The sequence below is a fragment of the Palaemon carinicauda genome, chromosome 37, assembly GCF_036898095.1.
Source record: "Palaemon carinicauda isolate YSFRI2023 chromosome 37, ASM3689809v2, whole genome shotgun sequence".
Classification (NCBI taxonomy): domain Eukaryota; kingdom Metazoa; phylum Arthropoda; class Malacostraca; order Decapoda; family Palaemonidae; genus Palaemon; species Palaemon carinicauda.
The window spans coordinates 68,165,598-68,183,097 of NC_090761.1; the positions used below are offsets into that span (position 1 = coordinate 68,165,598).

The following is a 17,500-nucleotide window of genomic DNA, read 5'->3' on the forward strand; positions in this document are numbered from 1 at the left end:
TTCTGCTATTCTCCGAGCTTCAGGGTTTCTCAGAAGTTTCGAAAGGTCAATGGGATGAGCGTGTACGATGACTAGGTGTCCTTTAAGAATATTTCCAATCTTCAATAACAGCTGAGGCAAGTCTTGGCCTAGTGAAAGCCAAACAGCTGCTCTTGGGTATTTGTGCAATATTTGCTGAAGTTTTGATGTGGATGAGTTACGACTTTGTATCAAGAATGGCGCTTCTATTTTCAAACCCTGTGCAGCACCCATATCCATTAAATCAGACACCAAGCCCATTTCCTCTCTGACTACCAAGGGAATCACCCTTGTAAGGCCATTTTCAGTGATTCGAGATATTTCAGCTACAAGAAGGGCTCCGTGGCTAGGGTAGAGAGAGACAAGATGAGGACAGTCACCACTTGGTCTGAACGCTGCAGGAGAAAAGACACGAGCTGGTTTTCCAGACTTTTCCAGATGTCGGCATAACGCTGTTGTCATTACATCATCGCCTCCCACGAGGAAAACTCGAATACCTTCATTCCAGAGACTATCGAAGGTTTTCGAAATGCTCGAAGCTGTTGGGTCTGTGTAAGCAACCCTCAACTGTACATCTTTAGGATCCTGTGATTTTCTGTGGCTATTTAGGATATATTCTGCTGCAATGAGCAGTTCCTCATCAACAAAGTTTCTTGTAGACAGTAGCCCGATGCTTGCTGGGAAATCTGAAATATATATCTTTGGTTAGAAGGTATTTTTGTAGAATATTCAAGAGCAAATAGGATTTTTGTTCTATTCGTAATTGGTATCATATCTATAATACTGTTACTGACAAAAATATCAAGATAAAAAAAGCAACAGAATTTTCTTTGTTTCCAAAGGAAAAGAATAGTTTTAAGATTAGACACAAATAAACTTGTTATTAGTGATATTTTAGGCAATTACTTCTTATATTGCAGTGGGAATTTGAAATTAAATAGTTAACTGACTTGAAAATAAAGCAAACTTCATTAAAGCTGACTATTTGAAAACTACTGAACGGAATGAGAGAATTGTTATAAGTAAGTGCTCTTCCTAAATGACATTTATTAGTGCTGCCTTACTGTGATTTAGGAATATTCATCAAGAATACTACAGAAACAACACTGATGTGATATTGTCATTAAACATATAAAATATTTTACATACAAAGATCTTTGAAATATCAGCTGTCATTGTAAGAATTTATATCGTTACAGAAATTCATGAAATCTAAGTTAAAGATTAATAAAGAAACGATATATATATATATATATATATATATATATATATATATATATATATATATATATATATATATATATGTTACAGGCAATATCTGAATTCAGACAGTTTGTAAAGTGACTGAACTTTTCAGGTAATATGTGAATTGCCTGGTTCACCCAGTCAATTTAGAATTCAGCTACAAATTTCAGGCAATTAATAAAGTGACTAAAATTCGAATATGTTTCCTTGGCATATTGACTGAAATGAATCCTGGTATGGATAATATATCAGATAGCCTATTGATAGTTTTTGTGCTGATGTCTGGGTAGTTTATCAATGTGTATGTGCGTGACCGGTACAAACGTAGAAATTATAGTGAGTTGTGAGGAAGCACTTTTTTCACGAGAATGTATTGTTGAAGAGAAAAAAATTAGATTCAAAGTCATTACTGCTGATTAGAATTGAATACTACAGTCTGATAGAACTCAGAATAGCAGCATCCACAAAAAAAAAAAAAAAAAAAAAAAAAAAAAAAAAAAAAAAAAAAAAACTAATAATAATTTACTAAGCATTCTTCACACACAAATAAAGAAAAGACAGGAATCTGCGAGGAGCTTGTAAAGCAGAACGAATCTTAACGAACAAATCAACAAGCAAAATACTACGAAATACAAGGAATAATATCAATAAAATATTGAAGAAAGACGCTGTAGAAGTACCGCTCTTCTACAATCCTCAGTATCAACGCTATCTGAAATATTGACATGTAGTTTTACGAGGCAATATAACATCGGGGTATACATACGACATGGAATGCTGACGTATTGATTCTAGAAGTTTTTTTTTATGTGAAATATGGTCGTATAGAATGTCTTTAGATGAGATCTAACTGCGGTATTTGGCGTATGTTTTTTCTCTGTTGGGGTCCTTGGGACTATGGCATCCTGCCAGCTTTTGTAAGTCGTGCTGTAGCTTAGCTATTAGTAGTAGTTGTAGTAGTAGTAGTAGTAGTAGTAATAATAATAATGATAATAATAATAATAATAATAATAATAATAATAATCCCCTATACAATAAAAGAGCAAGTGTCTGGTTTTATATATATATATATATATATATATATATATATATATATATATATATATATATATATATATATATATATATATGTGTGTGTGTGTGTGTGTGTGTGTGTGTGTATCCAGACACTTGCTCTTTTCTTATATAGGACAGGATTATTATTATTATTATTATTATTATTATTATTATTATTATTATTATAATTATGATTTTTTTTGTTATTATTATTGTTATTATAATTATTATTATTATTATCATTATTATTATTATTTCCGGTCACGCTGAGTGGTATAGCCAGACGTATAAATACTCGGTCTCTTCCCATCCCTCGTGTAGGGGGCTGTGGGAGTAGTCATACCCTGGTGAGAGGTATTCCGAGAACTACATTCGAAAACCACAACTGCCTTGTTGTAGTTAGGAAAAAGGGGAGAGGGTGGGGAGGGTTAAATCTGTGTGTTTGGGTATGCGTGTATGTATATATCTAAATATTCAGCAATAATTTTTGACGGGTTGCGTCCACTAGAAATAATAAGGATATGCGTTTTTACTGATTGGTTCATCAGGCCTAAAGGCACGCTATACTCACACTAGAAGTTTATGCAGTTTCTTGTGGTATATTCAGTAATTTTTAGTAAGTTTTCACTTTTCGTATTATAATGAGATATCCCTAGATTTCATAGCTATGCTAACTATATGTAATCATTATTAATTTTTTCAATGTAGGTTGAAATTCAGTGATTCCCAAACAACGTCGGTGATTTGTTAATAAGGTTATAACGTAAAAAATTACCAATTTTCCCCAACTATTCTTATTATTACATCTAGACTTTGACACTGTTCTATACGTTTATGCTATCCTATTCCAGGTGTGAAACATCTATGTATACCTTTGATTTTTCTCTTTATGTTGGTTAAATGCAGAGTAAAAAAGGGTTTTTCAAGTTGTTTGTACGTTTTGTACAGTTTCATGGTTTAAAATCCACTCAAGAATGGCCGAGGCAAGGGACAGTGCCCTATCAAGCAGGACAATGCCCTAGAGACTGACCATATGTACATATGATCAGCGCCCAAGGCCCCTCTCCACCATAGCTAGGACCAACATATAGACGTATAAGCTCCCCCAAACGCCACATCCTTAGCTCTAAAAGATGGTGAGGTTGCATTGACCAAAGGAACTAATAGGTTTGAGCGGGACTGGAATCCCAGTCTGGCATTACCAACAGGCTACCACAAATTTCTTTGCTCTTCTGATTTCATAAGTTGATATGATTAGGAGAGAGAGAGAGAGAGAGAGAGAGAGAGAGAGAGAGAGAGAGAGAGAGAGAGAGAGAGAGAGAGAGTACACATCTGTTTGTTAGACGATTAATGTCTGACCCATATTTTCCAACGTGGAAATTTTCCTACTCTGAAATTGTCACAAAAGAAACCGTAGATTTATTTTGGCTCCATGTACAGTAGTTAATTTTTGTATCAATTAAGCGCTGTTCATCTTGAGTACTTATCTTTTGGATTTCTGCTGCTCTGATATAATTATTTACTAACTCTAGGGTTCATTTTGATATGACAGACGTAGAGGTCAGTTGTTCAAAGATTTTTTTAGATTTAAATTGTAAAATCAAAAGTAGGCTTACTTTGTAATGTCTTCTCAATTTAATAATTTCTGTTACATCATACAAGTTTCATGATATCTGAGAGAGTAAGGTGCACCAGCTGTTTTAATTTTGTATAGAAAATAACAATTGTACTCCATTCTCTCTCTAAATCGGTTGGATGTGTCTGAAGGATCAATCCGGCGTCAATGACCTTAGATGTCAGGATGCCTGAAAACTTTAAATCAATCAATCAAGCTGAAGGATCAATAAGAAAATCCAGGTTGATAGCTTAGTTTCATCCGTGGAATCGCATGGTTTCTGGTTCGACCTTTAAAGTTTAAAGGTCGCTCATGAATTTTAGAGACAAGGGACAGGACGATATGTCTTAAAAATTGACCATACATGTATATGGTCATCGCCTATTCAGACATAAATGATTATTAATCATATATAAGGGGTTGATAACTGGTAAAATCTAGCTCTACAAATATGCATCCTATGCTAGGACCAGGGGGAACCAGGCAATGTCTGCTAGCTAGACCCATAGGCTCCCCTAAACCCACCATCACTAGCTCACAAGGATGGCGAGGTTACAGACACTACTAGAAACTATCAAGCATGAGAGGGACTCGAACTCCCGTCCAACACCCTGTTAGGTAGAGACGTTCACATTAGGTTATGAATAGAAGATATAATTGTATTGTAAATAATAATCTTGTAATTGCTATGCATTGAAAATACTTGATCCAGATGTAATTAAGCAGAAAAGGCACATGTGGGAACTCCACCTTTCACCTCTGAAAGTTGCAGTTTGCCAGCTGCTTGGTATAGCATTCGGATAACTTTTGGTGGGGCTTTTTATCGCTCCCTGCAAATTGTTCACCAATCTACCCAGCTTAAAATTGGTATTAGTCTCTGCAAGGCTATCAAACTCACCTAAAAGACCCGTGGAGACACCGATAGACCTGCTGGCACCACTCTATCCAAAAGGGTTATATATATATATATATATATATATATATATATATATATATATATATATATATATATATATATATATTAATGTGTGTGTGTAAGTGGAGATACTTTAACGTGGTGAAAGGGTTTGGGTATCGCCATGATCAGCAAAGCTCTTCTAGTCAGGGCCACCCATACTAGTTTGATTTGCTGTGAGCGATCAGACGAAGATCTGCCACCATCACCAATCCGCACTGGTCAAGCCCCAGACATGAATAAAGACACGTCTGAGGCCTTTTCCTTGCAGTGGGATAGAAACGGCTGCTTTTGTTGTTGTTGATGTTGTTGTTGTTGTTGTTGTATATACATATATATATATATATATATATATATATATATATATATATATATATATATATATATATATAATATATATATGTATATACACATATATATATATGTATATATGTATATATATATATATATATATATATATATATATATATATATATATAATACGAAAGTATTATTTTTAAATGTGGTCCACTATACCCAAAATTCTTCCTTCTCGAAAGCAAATAGATGAAACTCACTGGCAAAAGCTGTTGACACAATTAGCTGTGTCAATAACCTTCACCAAATTGCTGTTGACACGGATGGCTGTTTCATGGGAACCTGGAGTTTAACGATGCGGAAAAACTGAACGAGGGGAGAACTGGGATGTGTCCTAACCTAACCTATGGGGCTGGGGGTTTATGGGGTGGGAAAGGGAACCCCTGCCCTAACTTGAAGCTCTCGAGTTACGAGAACTGAGTAAATACCTGATAATCATGTTTCTTTTCTAATACATATAATTTTGATCCATGTACAATAAGAGTTGGTAAAGACTGTTACCTTGCCGTTGATAGTTTGTCGTGTCAATAAATGAAACGTGCCTTTGGCTATTGACACAACTGGCCGTGAAAATAGCGATATTGATTACGACTTTATCCACTCCAGGTCGTGGATATACACAGCCCTAATCTGATAAATATTAAGCTTCGTAAGATATTTGATAACTATGGAACGTCATACAGTTATTGTTATGGATTCTAGGTAATTTCTTCAATATAGCTGAGTTATTCATAAGCCCCGTTTGAATATATAGAATAGTTAAGATACTTTATTGGTTATCTTATATTGACGTAATTCTAAGACTAGTATTCGGAGAACGTAGTCAAAATTAATATTAATTTGATTTGTTTTGTTGTTTTCTGGTAATTTTTTACTATCAACATGAACAGTATATTTCTTTCTTCACAAGATTATGAAAATAGTTTTGTAACCTTATATATTTGTATTGAAATTACATATCAGTTCAGTGAGATCGGTGTTATTTGTGGACATGGTATGACAATGAAAAAATATCCAATAGATTTAGTAGATTTGAGAACAAAGCCCTCGGAAGTATATTGGGAGTTGAATGGCAAGACAGGATTAGAAATGAAACTATGAGAGAGATTACTAGAGTGCCATATGTGGTTGAAATCATGATGAGTAGATAGAGATGGTTTGGGCATGCTCTTTGCACTCCCCAAGAGAGATTAGTTCACCAAACAATCAGCTGCCATAGACAAGGCACTAGTATAGTTGGAAGACCCAGGCTGAGGACTATTAAGTGCGAAGTAGATGCTGAATGGAGAAGTATTGAATTGAAAAAAAAAGCTCAAGACAGAGACGACTAGCGAAATCAAACCGAAGCCCTTTGCGTCAATAGGCGTAAGAGGAGATGATGATTTATTTATGTATCTATCTGTTTATTTGTGTATAGATATAAGGATCACCACATGCATGCATGGAAACAGAATATATTTTTATTATAGTTTACCATACTATTATAAGATTTGTTTTCTTTCATAGAAAATGTATATGAAGAAAACGTATTTACTTGAAGGGTAAACAAAAGTATTATTGAATTTCCTATAGCACGCTCGCCAGGAGCAACTTGCATTTAGGCAACGTTATTATTTTGAGTGAAATTGAAATAATTCAAATAAGAAACCATTCTTAAATATGCTAGAATGTTTAAATAAAGAAAATTGTGATAGTACTGAGTTATGGACGAAGAAAAATGTTATTTAATAAATATAAGAACAATCTCATTGAAAGTTTACAATGGAATATAGTAAAATGCATAAAATAAAAATGGTGTTTTCTGTCACATTCAAATGAATTATCATATTCATAGCCTTACTACAATGCATGTTTGTTACATTTCCATCGTCAATATAGATACCATTACATGGTATACGCTGTGAAACTAATTATTTCAACTTCATCTTTTTCGATGAATAATTCGCTTTAATTCCCCAAATTTGCAAGATTAAAATAAATTAGAATCTTAAATTTTAAGTATAGAGTTATAGCACCGAATTTATATAAAGAAAATATAAGATTCATGTTTTTAATAAGGTGAAGGGTTGAACTGACCATTTTATTTCTCCCTATATATACTGTATATATATATATATATATATATATATATATATATATATATATATATATATATATATATATGTGTGTGTGTGTGTGTGTGTGTGTGTGTGTGTACTGCATTCATTGACGTTTGAGCCGGTTTGTGAACTTAAAGTAATTTTATGCTGTTCAAAACTAATCTATTATATTTTATGAATACAATTACTAGAATTTCAATATGGCTCATAATTTGAACTAATTTTTACTCGTAATATCTTTTGATTTGTCACATTGTATTTATAAAACGTATATTTATTATATTTTCTTAACATAGAACTTTACTGCAATATAAGAGACTGTCATTTTCACGAACTTTACAAGGAGAAAAAATCGAACGAACCAAAATATATTTTACGAACGAAATGTATTAATTCAATGATCTGGAAATATTTGGAATTTGAACTACTGAGGTCACTGACTCCTATTTTTAAAGGTGAATATTTATCAAAACAGAATAGTAAGCGTGTTTTAGTTTCCAGTTAAATTTCGACCAACGCTTAAATTCTATTGACGATTACCGTGGTAGTTCTATTATTATTATTATTATTATTATTACTTGCTAAACTACAACCCTAGTTGGAAAAGCAGGATGCTATAAGCCCAAGGAGCTCCAACAGGGAAAATTGCCCACTGGGGAAAGGAAAAAAAAATATTTTAAGAACTTCTGCCAACGAAGTTAGGAGGAGGCTTTGTTTTTGCCCCTGTTTGTCTGTTTGTTTGTGAACAACTTCCTGGCCACAATTTTACTCAAGAAGTGAAACTTTCAGGGATTATTTTTTATGTTGAGACGTGGAAGTGATTCAATGTTGAAAGTCCTAGGTCAAAGGTCAAGGTCGAGCAAAAGGTCGACCGAATTAACCCTAACCTTAATCCCAAGTTCACACATGGCTGTCACACAGACTTCACATGCGCCTAGGGTCTAAATTGATTCTGGGAAAGGCAAGATGGTTTCGAAAAATAAGCTGCCGTGGCGGAGATCTGCAATTTCTGAGTGCTTTTCTAGTTTTTTCTTTGTTTATCTTTATTGGCTGAGTCATCTAATATTTCAACTATTCATTAATTCCACGACGATTGAAATATGATATTGTAAATTCGTTTTGTTCGTTACTGTCATGTTCTTAGAAGATCAGAATGGAAAATTTTATTTTTTAATTATCTAGAGGTAACCCCTACTTTCAAAGAAGGGTGACTTCAGAATAAACCAAGTTGTAATCACTGTTTAAAGGTTTAAGGTTTAAAGCCTGCTCATGAATGGCAGAGGCAAGGGAATTTAACATTGTCTTTTTCAAGCAGTACAAAGGCATACAAACTGACCCATACATACGATCAGTGGCCAAGCCCCCTCTTCACCCCAGCTAGTAACAAGGAAGGTCAGGCAATGGCTCCTGATGAGTCAGCAGATAGACCTTTAGGCTCCCCCAAACCTCTGATCCATAGCTCACAAGGATGGTGAGGTCGCAGCGACCAAAGAAACTAACGAGTTTGAGCGGGATTTGAACCCCAATCTGGCGATCACCAGGCATGGATGTTACCAACAGGATGATTGTAATACAAGCATCAATTTTGGTACACATATTCTAGGGATTGATCGTTTGATAAAACAAGTTAGCCAACTAAACATTTCAATATTGCATTTTGCAATTGATAGACTGGAAGCAGTACAAGCCAGGGCCACCAAACTCGTCCTGACACTAAGAGAATTTGGTTATAGACGGAGAATGGAACGTTTGAACTTATTTGATAATATATTTCCAACAATAGGCATGAGGATTTATACTAACTAGTTGGACATTTTGTAGGAAAACGTTACCAACTGAGCTGATTATTGGACTGAGAGGATTATTAAACTTGAGTGTTTTAATAAGACGTTTATAAATGTACGGTGCTGTGGCACATTGCGAAAAATATGCTTAATAGATACATCATATCCTTTTGAGATTAATTTTAATTTATCAAAGTTATTATTGTTAAACATTAGCAAAGAAGTTTGATTAAGTATATCAGAAAAAAATGGTCATGTTTGGAAATATATACTGTACAGTATTTACAAATATGTCTTCCCAAGTGTTTCGAGCACTTGTAAATAATGTGGTCACAGAAACAAACAATAATTCACCCTTAAGATGATATGTATTTAATTGCTTTGACCAAAATAAAAATAAAAAGATTTATGACGGCTTAGTGTGTTGTGAATTACAAGCACATGCTGCACAGTATTAACAAATATGCTTTAGTGTCATGAACTGCAAGTAGCCTACTTGCTGTACAGCATTTATAAATGTTTTACCAAATGTACAGTGCATTAGTGAATGTGGCCACAGAAACTACAATAATTAACCATTAAGAAGATGTTTATAGAATTGTTTTGATTAAAAAGTAATACAAGGTCTTGATGCACCTATAAGAGGAAGTTTATACAATTATTATTTTGGCTAAAGGGAAGAAATAAAAGAGCTTATGCCGGCTTATTGCGCCGAACAACATCGACTCGCATTATCACGAAGGGAAGTAACGTCACAGGAAAGAGCGCGTTACACGCTATCGTGAATGTTGTGGTCACAGACAGAAGTTTATGACATTCCGGAGATGGCTGTGTGACCCAGTTTTTACTTTCGATCTTTTCTCTTCTTGTTTCTCTGTGGTGGACAAATATTACCAGGTCCTAGTATCTTATGTGTGTATGTATGTATGTATATATATATATATATATATATATATATATATATATATATATATATGTATGTATGTATATATATATATATATATATATGTATGTATGTATATATATATATATATATATATATATATATATATATATATATGTGTGTGTGTGTGTGTGTGTATACGTATACATGTGTAAATTTGTATATATATACTGTATATATATATATATATATATATATATATATATATATATATATATATATATATATAATACACATAAATATGTATCAATATCCATGTGTATACAGTATATACACAATTACATATTAAAAATCTGTATGTATATATATATATATATATATATATATATATTGAATCAAATTCTCTTTGCTTTTTCTTTCATTTCAATTTCATCTCTCTCTCTCTCTCTCTCTCTCTCTCTCTCTCTCTCTCTCTCTCTCTCTCTCTCTGGAGTTACGCTATTTATCTTAGCAGTTATCTACACATTATAAGAATCATTAACATTTTAAATCAATGGATAATTTGAATTTAAGAACAAACTTTGTTTTTACTCATCAGTATTATTCTGTATCAAACCATAATCCAACTCGTACTATAAACTTGCTAATTGTTTCCTTTCATAATTTTTGAGTGACGTCATATTCGCAAATACTTAAGAGACCCTTGGATATTCCCGCAAATTAGTGGCAATTACTATAATTATCATCGTAATGAATTGAGACAGCTAATTATTATAGCTTTCCCTCCAGTGGAGTAACCATAGACATATGGGTGCAGGATGAGAAGTCCCCTTTTGTAACAGGTAATGGGGTTGTCTTTTCTCCTATTTGTTTTTGTTTGTCGGGTTGTTTGTGTCTTTTCTTGTCGCAGGAGGTTCTTAATATAGCTTGGTGGAGGGGTGATCTCTCTCATTTTTGTCAGGTGAAGTTTGAAAAAGATGTTATGGGCTTTGTCTTATTTTGATTGCAAAAATTGGTGCTCTAATTTGAAGGCAAAAATTGGTGCTCTATTTTTAAGGCAAAAATTTGTGCTCTATTTTGAAGGCAAAAATTTGTGCTCTATTTTGAAGGCAAAAATTTGTGCTCTAATTTTAAGATAAATATTTGTGATCTAATTAGAAGGCAAAAATGTGCTTAAATTTGATGGCAAAAATGTGCTCTAATTTGAAGGCAAGAATTTGTGCTCTAATTTAAAGGCAAAAAAATTTTGTGCACTATTATAAAGCCAAAAACTGATGCTCTAATTTCAAGTTAAAAATTTGTGCTCTAATTTGAAGGCAAAAATTTGTGCTCGAATTTGAAGGCAAAAATTTGTGCTCAAATTTGAAGGCAAAAATTTCTGTTCAAGTTTGAAGGCAAAAATTGGTTCTCTAATTTTGAGTCCAAAATTAGTGCTAGTTGATTCATCTGTTTAAAAAGAGCATAGGGATGAAGGACATATTAGATTGTTTAATCTGACTGATTCTCCAGATCTTTTCTTACTTTATTTTGGTCTGCATTTATACCTAGTGGAAGAATCTTCATTATTTCGATGGTATTTGTGTTCATAAATGTTCTATTCAAGGCCGCTTATGAATGGCAGAGACAAAGGACATTGACAGTGCCTTAGAAACTGACCATATATGCATACGATAAGCCCCCAAGGCCCCTCTCCACCCAAGCTAGGACCAAGGAGGACCAGACATTGGCTGGTGATAACTCAGCAGGTAGAACTATAGGCTCCCCCAAAATGTCCCATCTTTAGCTTGCAAGGATGGTGAGGTTGCAGACACTAAGAGGAACTATCGAAATTGAGCATGACTCGAACCCCAGTCCGGCAGATCACCAAGCAGGGACGTTTTCAATAGGCCACCACAATCTTATGTTAATAACCAGCAACTGAGTATTTAATGAATAGAATTATGCTCTTAAGGAATTAAATGACCAGTAGAAAAGTGATTATTCTGCTAATTCATCATTTATTTTAGTTATTTGTGCCCAGAATGGCTGCTATTTCTACATGTTTTTAGTCAGTTTTAAATCCAAGTCAAAACAGAAATCCTAATCGATTAGAAAAATTCTTTTCTGTCATTCTATTCTAAAATATATCAAATCGCTTAACAACTCACTTGAATTCCCATGCGAAAAATACTGAAGAAGCTTCTGTCTGTTCGCTGGATACTGGAAACTAAGAATGAAACCAGTAACGCAAATGAAGAAAATAGTTCCGATTCCAACCGCCAGGTGCTTCGATCCCATTCTTGACATCTTTGATGGCGGTCGGTCATCTGGTATCAGCTGATCTTCGTCCGAGTCTGCTGTTGAAGATAGATTAAGTTATTGTTGGATTTCAGGAAGGAAAAATAATAAGATTTAACCTAAATAAGAATACAACATTGATGAAGGAAACAATTAGATTGTCTTCTGAAAACGATACGCTAAATGAAAGGGTTTGGGAGAGCAATGTTGGCATTAAACAAACATGTTTATGTATTTTATATGTATGTATGTGTATATATATATACGTATATATATATGTATATATATATACGTATATATATATGTGTATATATATATATATATATATATATATATGTATATATATATATATATATATATATATATATATATATATATATATATATATATAATCATCATTTGCTCAAATTAGCTCAAAATGTCTTGCATAAACTATACTGCCTCACTGTTCAATCTACAGCATACACAGGTCATCACCTCCCATGGTGCATTGTATGCACTACTACTATAATGTTCTTTCCAACCTTCCTTCTATCTCTGGCTCCACTTACTCATTAGTCTCCTATACAACTCTGTTAAAATAATAAAATACAGACAAATCATATATGAATTAGAAAACTTGTAGCAAATCCTTTTATGTTGGTAAGGGTAGAAGAGACTCTTAAGCTGTGGTAAGCAGCTCTTCTAGGAGAAGGACACTCCAAAATCAAACCATCGTTCTCTAGTCTTGGGTAGTGCCATAGCCTCTGTACCATGGTCTTCCACTGTCTTAGGTTAGAGTTCTCTTGCTTGAGGGTACACTCCGGCACACTATTTTATCTAATTTCTCTTCCTCTTGTTTTGTTAAAGTATTTTTATAGTTAATTTACGAAATGTTTATTTTAATGTTATTACTGTTCTTAAGATATTTTAGTTTTCCTTGTTTCCTTTCTTCACTGGGCTATTTTATCTGTTGGATCCCCTGGACTTATAACATCCTGTTTTTCCAACTATGGTTGTAGCTTAGCAAAAATATTAATAATAATAATAATAATAATGATAATAATAATAATAATAATGATAATAATGATAACAGATTGACATAAGTCTCTCTTCATAGTATATATATGACAGATCTATTTTAACTTTGTTAGGCTACTGATCTTGTGATATTTCATATATTTCATTTATTAATACTCATTTATAGTTTATTTGTATCCTTATTGCCTTTCCTCACAGGGCTATTTTCCCTGTTGGAGCCCCTATGCTTGCAGCATCCTGCTTTTCCTACTAAGGTTGTAGCTTAGCTAGTAACATCAATAATAATGATAATAATGATTTTTCTTTTTCTACCACCATTTTCAGCCTATTATTATTATTGTTGTTGTTGTTGTTGTTGTTGTTGTTGTTGTTGATGTTGTTTTGCACACACGCACACACACACACACACACACATATATATATATATATATATATATATATATATGTATATTTATATTTATATATATACATATATATATATATATATATATATATACATACATACATACATACATACATACACATGTGTGGGCGTAACGCAAATAGACACGCGCAAGTTCCTATGTATGTATCTATAGTATTAGTGGATATGATTTAACATGAACATATTCCAACGCATATGTGGTAATGTATTTTTTCTTTATTTTCGTTACTATTACTTTATGTCATAAAATATTCGTACATTTTCATATTGCTTGTTTTGCATGTTCGTCTGCATACTTTTCTTTAATTATCAACTTTTAATTATTAACAAACCAAGTTGTATGTAATTTGCTTGTTTAAGAGAGAGAGAGAGAGAGAGAGAGAGAGAGAGAGAGAGAGAGAGAGAGAGAGAGAGAGAGAGAGAGAGAGAGAGAGAGAGAGAGCAATCATCACAGAAAGGTTGGCACTTGCCAGCCATCAAGAACTCGTGTGCTAAACGAGTTTGCCAAATTTTTAAGCACCAGATGTCAGTTTCCCACCTTCTCTATTATCGTATTTCATTGGAGATATAGCACTAGTGATCTCCTTCGTATTATTCTGATTGATATGATTCCAATAATGTTGCCAGATATCACCAAGAGATCTTTTGGTATGAAGTAAAATGTCATTACAAGGAAGTGGATATCTGCCAGGATGTAATAGAGAGAGAGAGAGAGAGAGAGAGAGAGAGAGAGAGAGAGAGAGAGAGAGAGAGAGAGAGAGAGAGAGAGAGAGAGAGAGATAACAATAATAAGAATAGGGAAATGGGGAATACGAGGAAAGGAAGAGTACCCCTGGATACAATCCAATTTATAGCTCAAAGGGCCAAGGCAGGTACTCGGGATGGGAAAGATTAAGGAAATAGGGAGACAGAGAAGTACAGGAGAAGAACAAAAGAGAGGGGCAGACCCTCTTGCGATATTTGGGAATTGGTATTATTGTAGAGAGAGAGAGTTTTAACAGAATTGAATTAGTTTTTCAGGTGCAAAATGTAAGATCAAATTTTAATGCAAGATGCGACTGTAGAATCAAAATTTCGGATCTGGCTAAAATACAAAACTGTATGATTAGAGTAATAGATTAGATCGTAGAATCAAAATTTGTGGAAACAGTCGTGTGTATCTGACTGTAGAATACAAAATGCACGACCAGAGTTTACAAACCTAATGCAAGGTCATGCTAGAATCAAAATGTAAGACCAGACTGTAGAATACAAATAAAGGATCAAACTGTACTATTAAAATGAATGACGAAGCTGTAGGAAAAAATGCATAGTCAGAATGTTTTATCAAAATGCAGTATCAGACCTTCTTAGCATCAGCCTGAATTACCTGACAGTATAAAGAGACCAGTGGCACTGATAGAAAAATCGGAAGGGGGAACCAGAATGCAGACCAGACTGAAATAAGAAAGAAAAAAAAAACGAAATAAATTGATATGTTAGTCGACATAAAAAGTAGAGAGTGAATTCTAACACAATAACTTCGTCTTTGAGAGCCAGACAGAAGCAAGTAATAGAAAGTGACAACATCTTGTAGAAGCGTAGAAAACAATGTGCTGGTTCATCTTCGACAGTCCTTGGGGGAGGTGAGGGGGTAGCTACGGTGGCTGGGGGGAGGGGGGGGTTGCTATGGCATCTGAGCTAATGCGTGCGACAGAAAGCTGAGAAATTCTTTTGATGATGTATATTGAGACTCGGTGTGCTCCTGGTACTTTTGCTCGTTAGCGCTTCTAAATTGGTGCAATTGGTTGAATGCGGTTGGTAAATTAGAGGTACATTATGACAGACGGTTTTGTTTTCTAATGTTTATCTCTAACCACCAGGAATCTAAAATTCGTAGATGTACTCGAAAATTTCAGATGGAATGAAAAAGGTTTACCATGAAATTAGATATGATAATTGATTCCCTAATAATTAGTTGATTCATATATCTATATTTGGAATCTCAAATGCGAAGATATTCGAGAAAATTCTAGATGGAATGGAAAAGGTAGACCATGAAATTAGATATGATAATTGATTCCTTATTAATTAGTTGATTAATATATCTACTGTTAGTTAAATTCTGAATATGTTTCGGTGTTTCATTTCAGTAAATCCATATTGACATGCAAATAATTTTCGTAAGGAAGATTATTATTATTATTATTATTATTATTATTATTATTATTATTATTATTATTATTATTATTATTATTATTATTAGCAGCTAAGCTACATCCCCAGTTGGAAAAACAGGATTCTACAAGCCCAAGGGCTCCAACAGGAAGAAAATAACCCAGTAAGGAAAGGAAATCCGGAAATTAAATAAGCTGCAAGAGAAATAATGAATAAATAAAATAAAATATTTTAAGAACAGTAACAACATTGGAATGAACTATAGAAACTAAAAGAAAAATAAACAAAATGAAGAGAACTAAGATAGAAAAGTGTGCCTGAGTATACCCTCAATCAAGAGAACTCGGCGCCAAGAAAGTAGTAGATCATGGTACAGAGGCTATAGCATTACCCAAGACAGTGGAAGACCATGGTACAGAGGCTATGGCATTACCCAAGACAGTGGAAGACCATGGTACAGAGGCTATGGCATTACCCAAGACAGTGGAAGACCAAGGTACACAGGCTATGGCATTACCCAAGACAGTGGAAGACCAAGGTACAGAGGCTATGGCATTACCCAAGACAGTGGAAGACCATGGTACAGAGGCTATGGCATTACCCAAGACAGTGGAAGACCAAGGTACACAGGCTATGGCATTACCCAAGACAGTGGAAGACCATGGTACAGAGGCTATAGCATTACCCAAGACAGTGGAAGACCATGGTACAGAGGCTATGACATTACCCAAGACAGTGGAAGACCAAGGTACACAGGCTATGGCATTACCCAAGACAGTGGAAGACCATGGTACAGAGGCTATAGCATTACCCAAGACAGTGGAAGACCATGGTACAGAGGCTATGACATTACCCAAGACAGTGGAAGACCAAGGTACACAGGCTATGGCATTACCCAAGACAGTGGAAGACCATGGCACAGAGGCTATGGCATTACCCAAGACAGTGGAAGACCATGGTACAGAGGCTATGGCATTACCCAAGACAGTGGAAGACCAAGGTACACAGGCTATGGCATTACCCAAGACAGTGGAAGACCATGGTACAGAGGCTATAGCATTACCCAAGACAGTGGAAGACCATGGTACAGAGGCTATGACATTACCCAAGACAGTGGAAGACCAAGGTACACAGGCTATGGCATTACCCAAGACAGTGGAAGACCATGGCACAGAGGCTATGGCATTACCCAAGACAGTGGAAGACCATGGTACAGAGGCTATGGCATTACCCAAGACAGTGGAAGACCAAGGTACACAGGCTATGGCATTACCCAAGACAGTGGAAGACCATGGTACAGAGGCTATGGCATTACCCAAGACAGTGGAAGACCATGGTACAGAGGCTATGGCATTACCCAAGACAGTGGAAGACCAAGGTACACAGGCTATGTCATTACCCAAGACAGTGGAAGACCATGGCACAGAGGCTATGGCATTACCCAAGACAGTGGAAGAGCATGGTACAGAGGCTATGGCATTACCCAAGACAGTGGAAGACCAAGGTACACAGGCTTTGGCATTACCCAAGACAGTGGAAGACCATGGTACAGAGGCTATGGCATTACCCAAGACAGTGGAAGACCATGGTACAGAGGCTATGGCATTACC

At 34.7% G+C, this 17,500-nt stretch overlaps 1 protein-coding gene across 1 annotated transcript in view; it reads right to left on the reverse strand.

The window, feature by feature from the left end:
- Positions 1-17,500, reverse strand: part of LOC137629175 (uncharacterized) — a 29,018-nt gene that overhangs the window by 2,561 nt on the left and 8,957 nt on the right. Inside the window, exons 2-3 of the mRNA XM_068360440.1 lie at positions 12,160-12,348; positions 1-704 (exon numbers count right to left, since the gene is read on the reverse strand). The exon at positions 1-704 is cut by the window's left edge and continues 2,561 nt beyond it. Coding sequence (XP_068216541.1) covers positions 1-704; positions 12,160-12,348 — 893 coding nt within the window. The remainder of the gene's footprint in view (positions 705-12,159; positions 12,349-17,500) is intronic.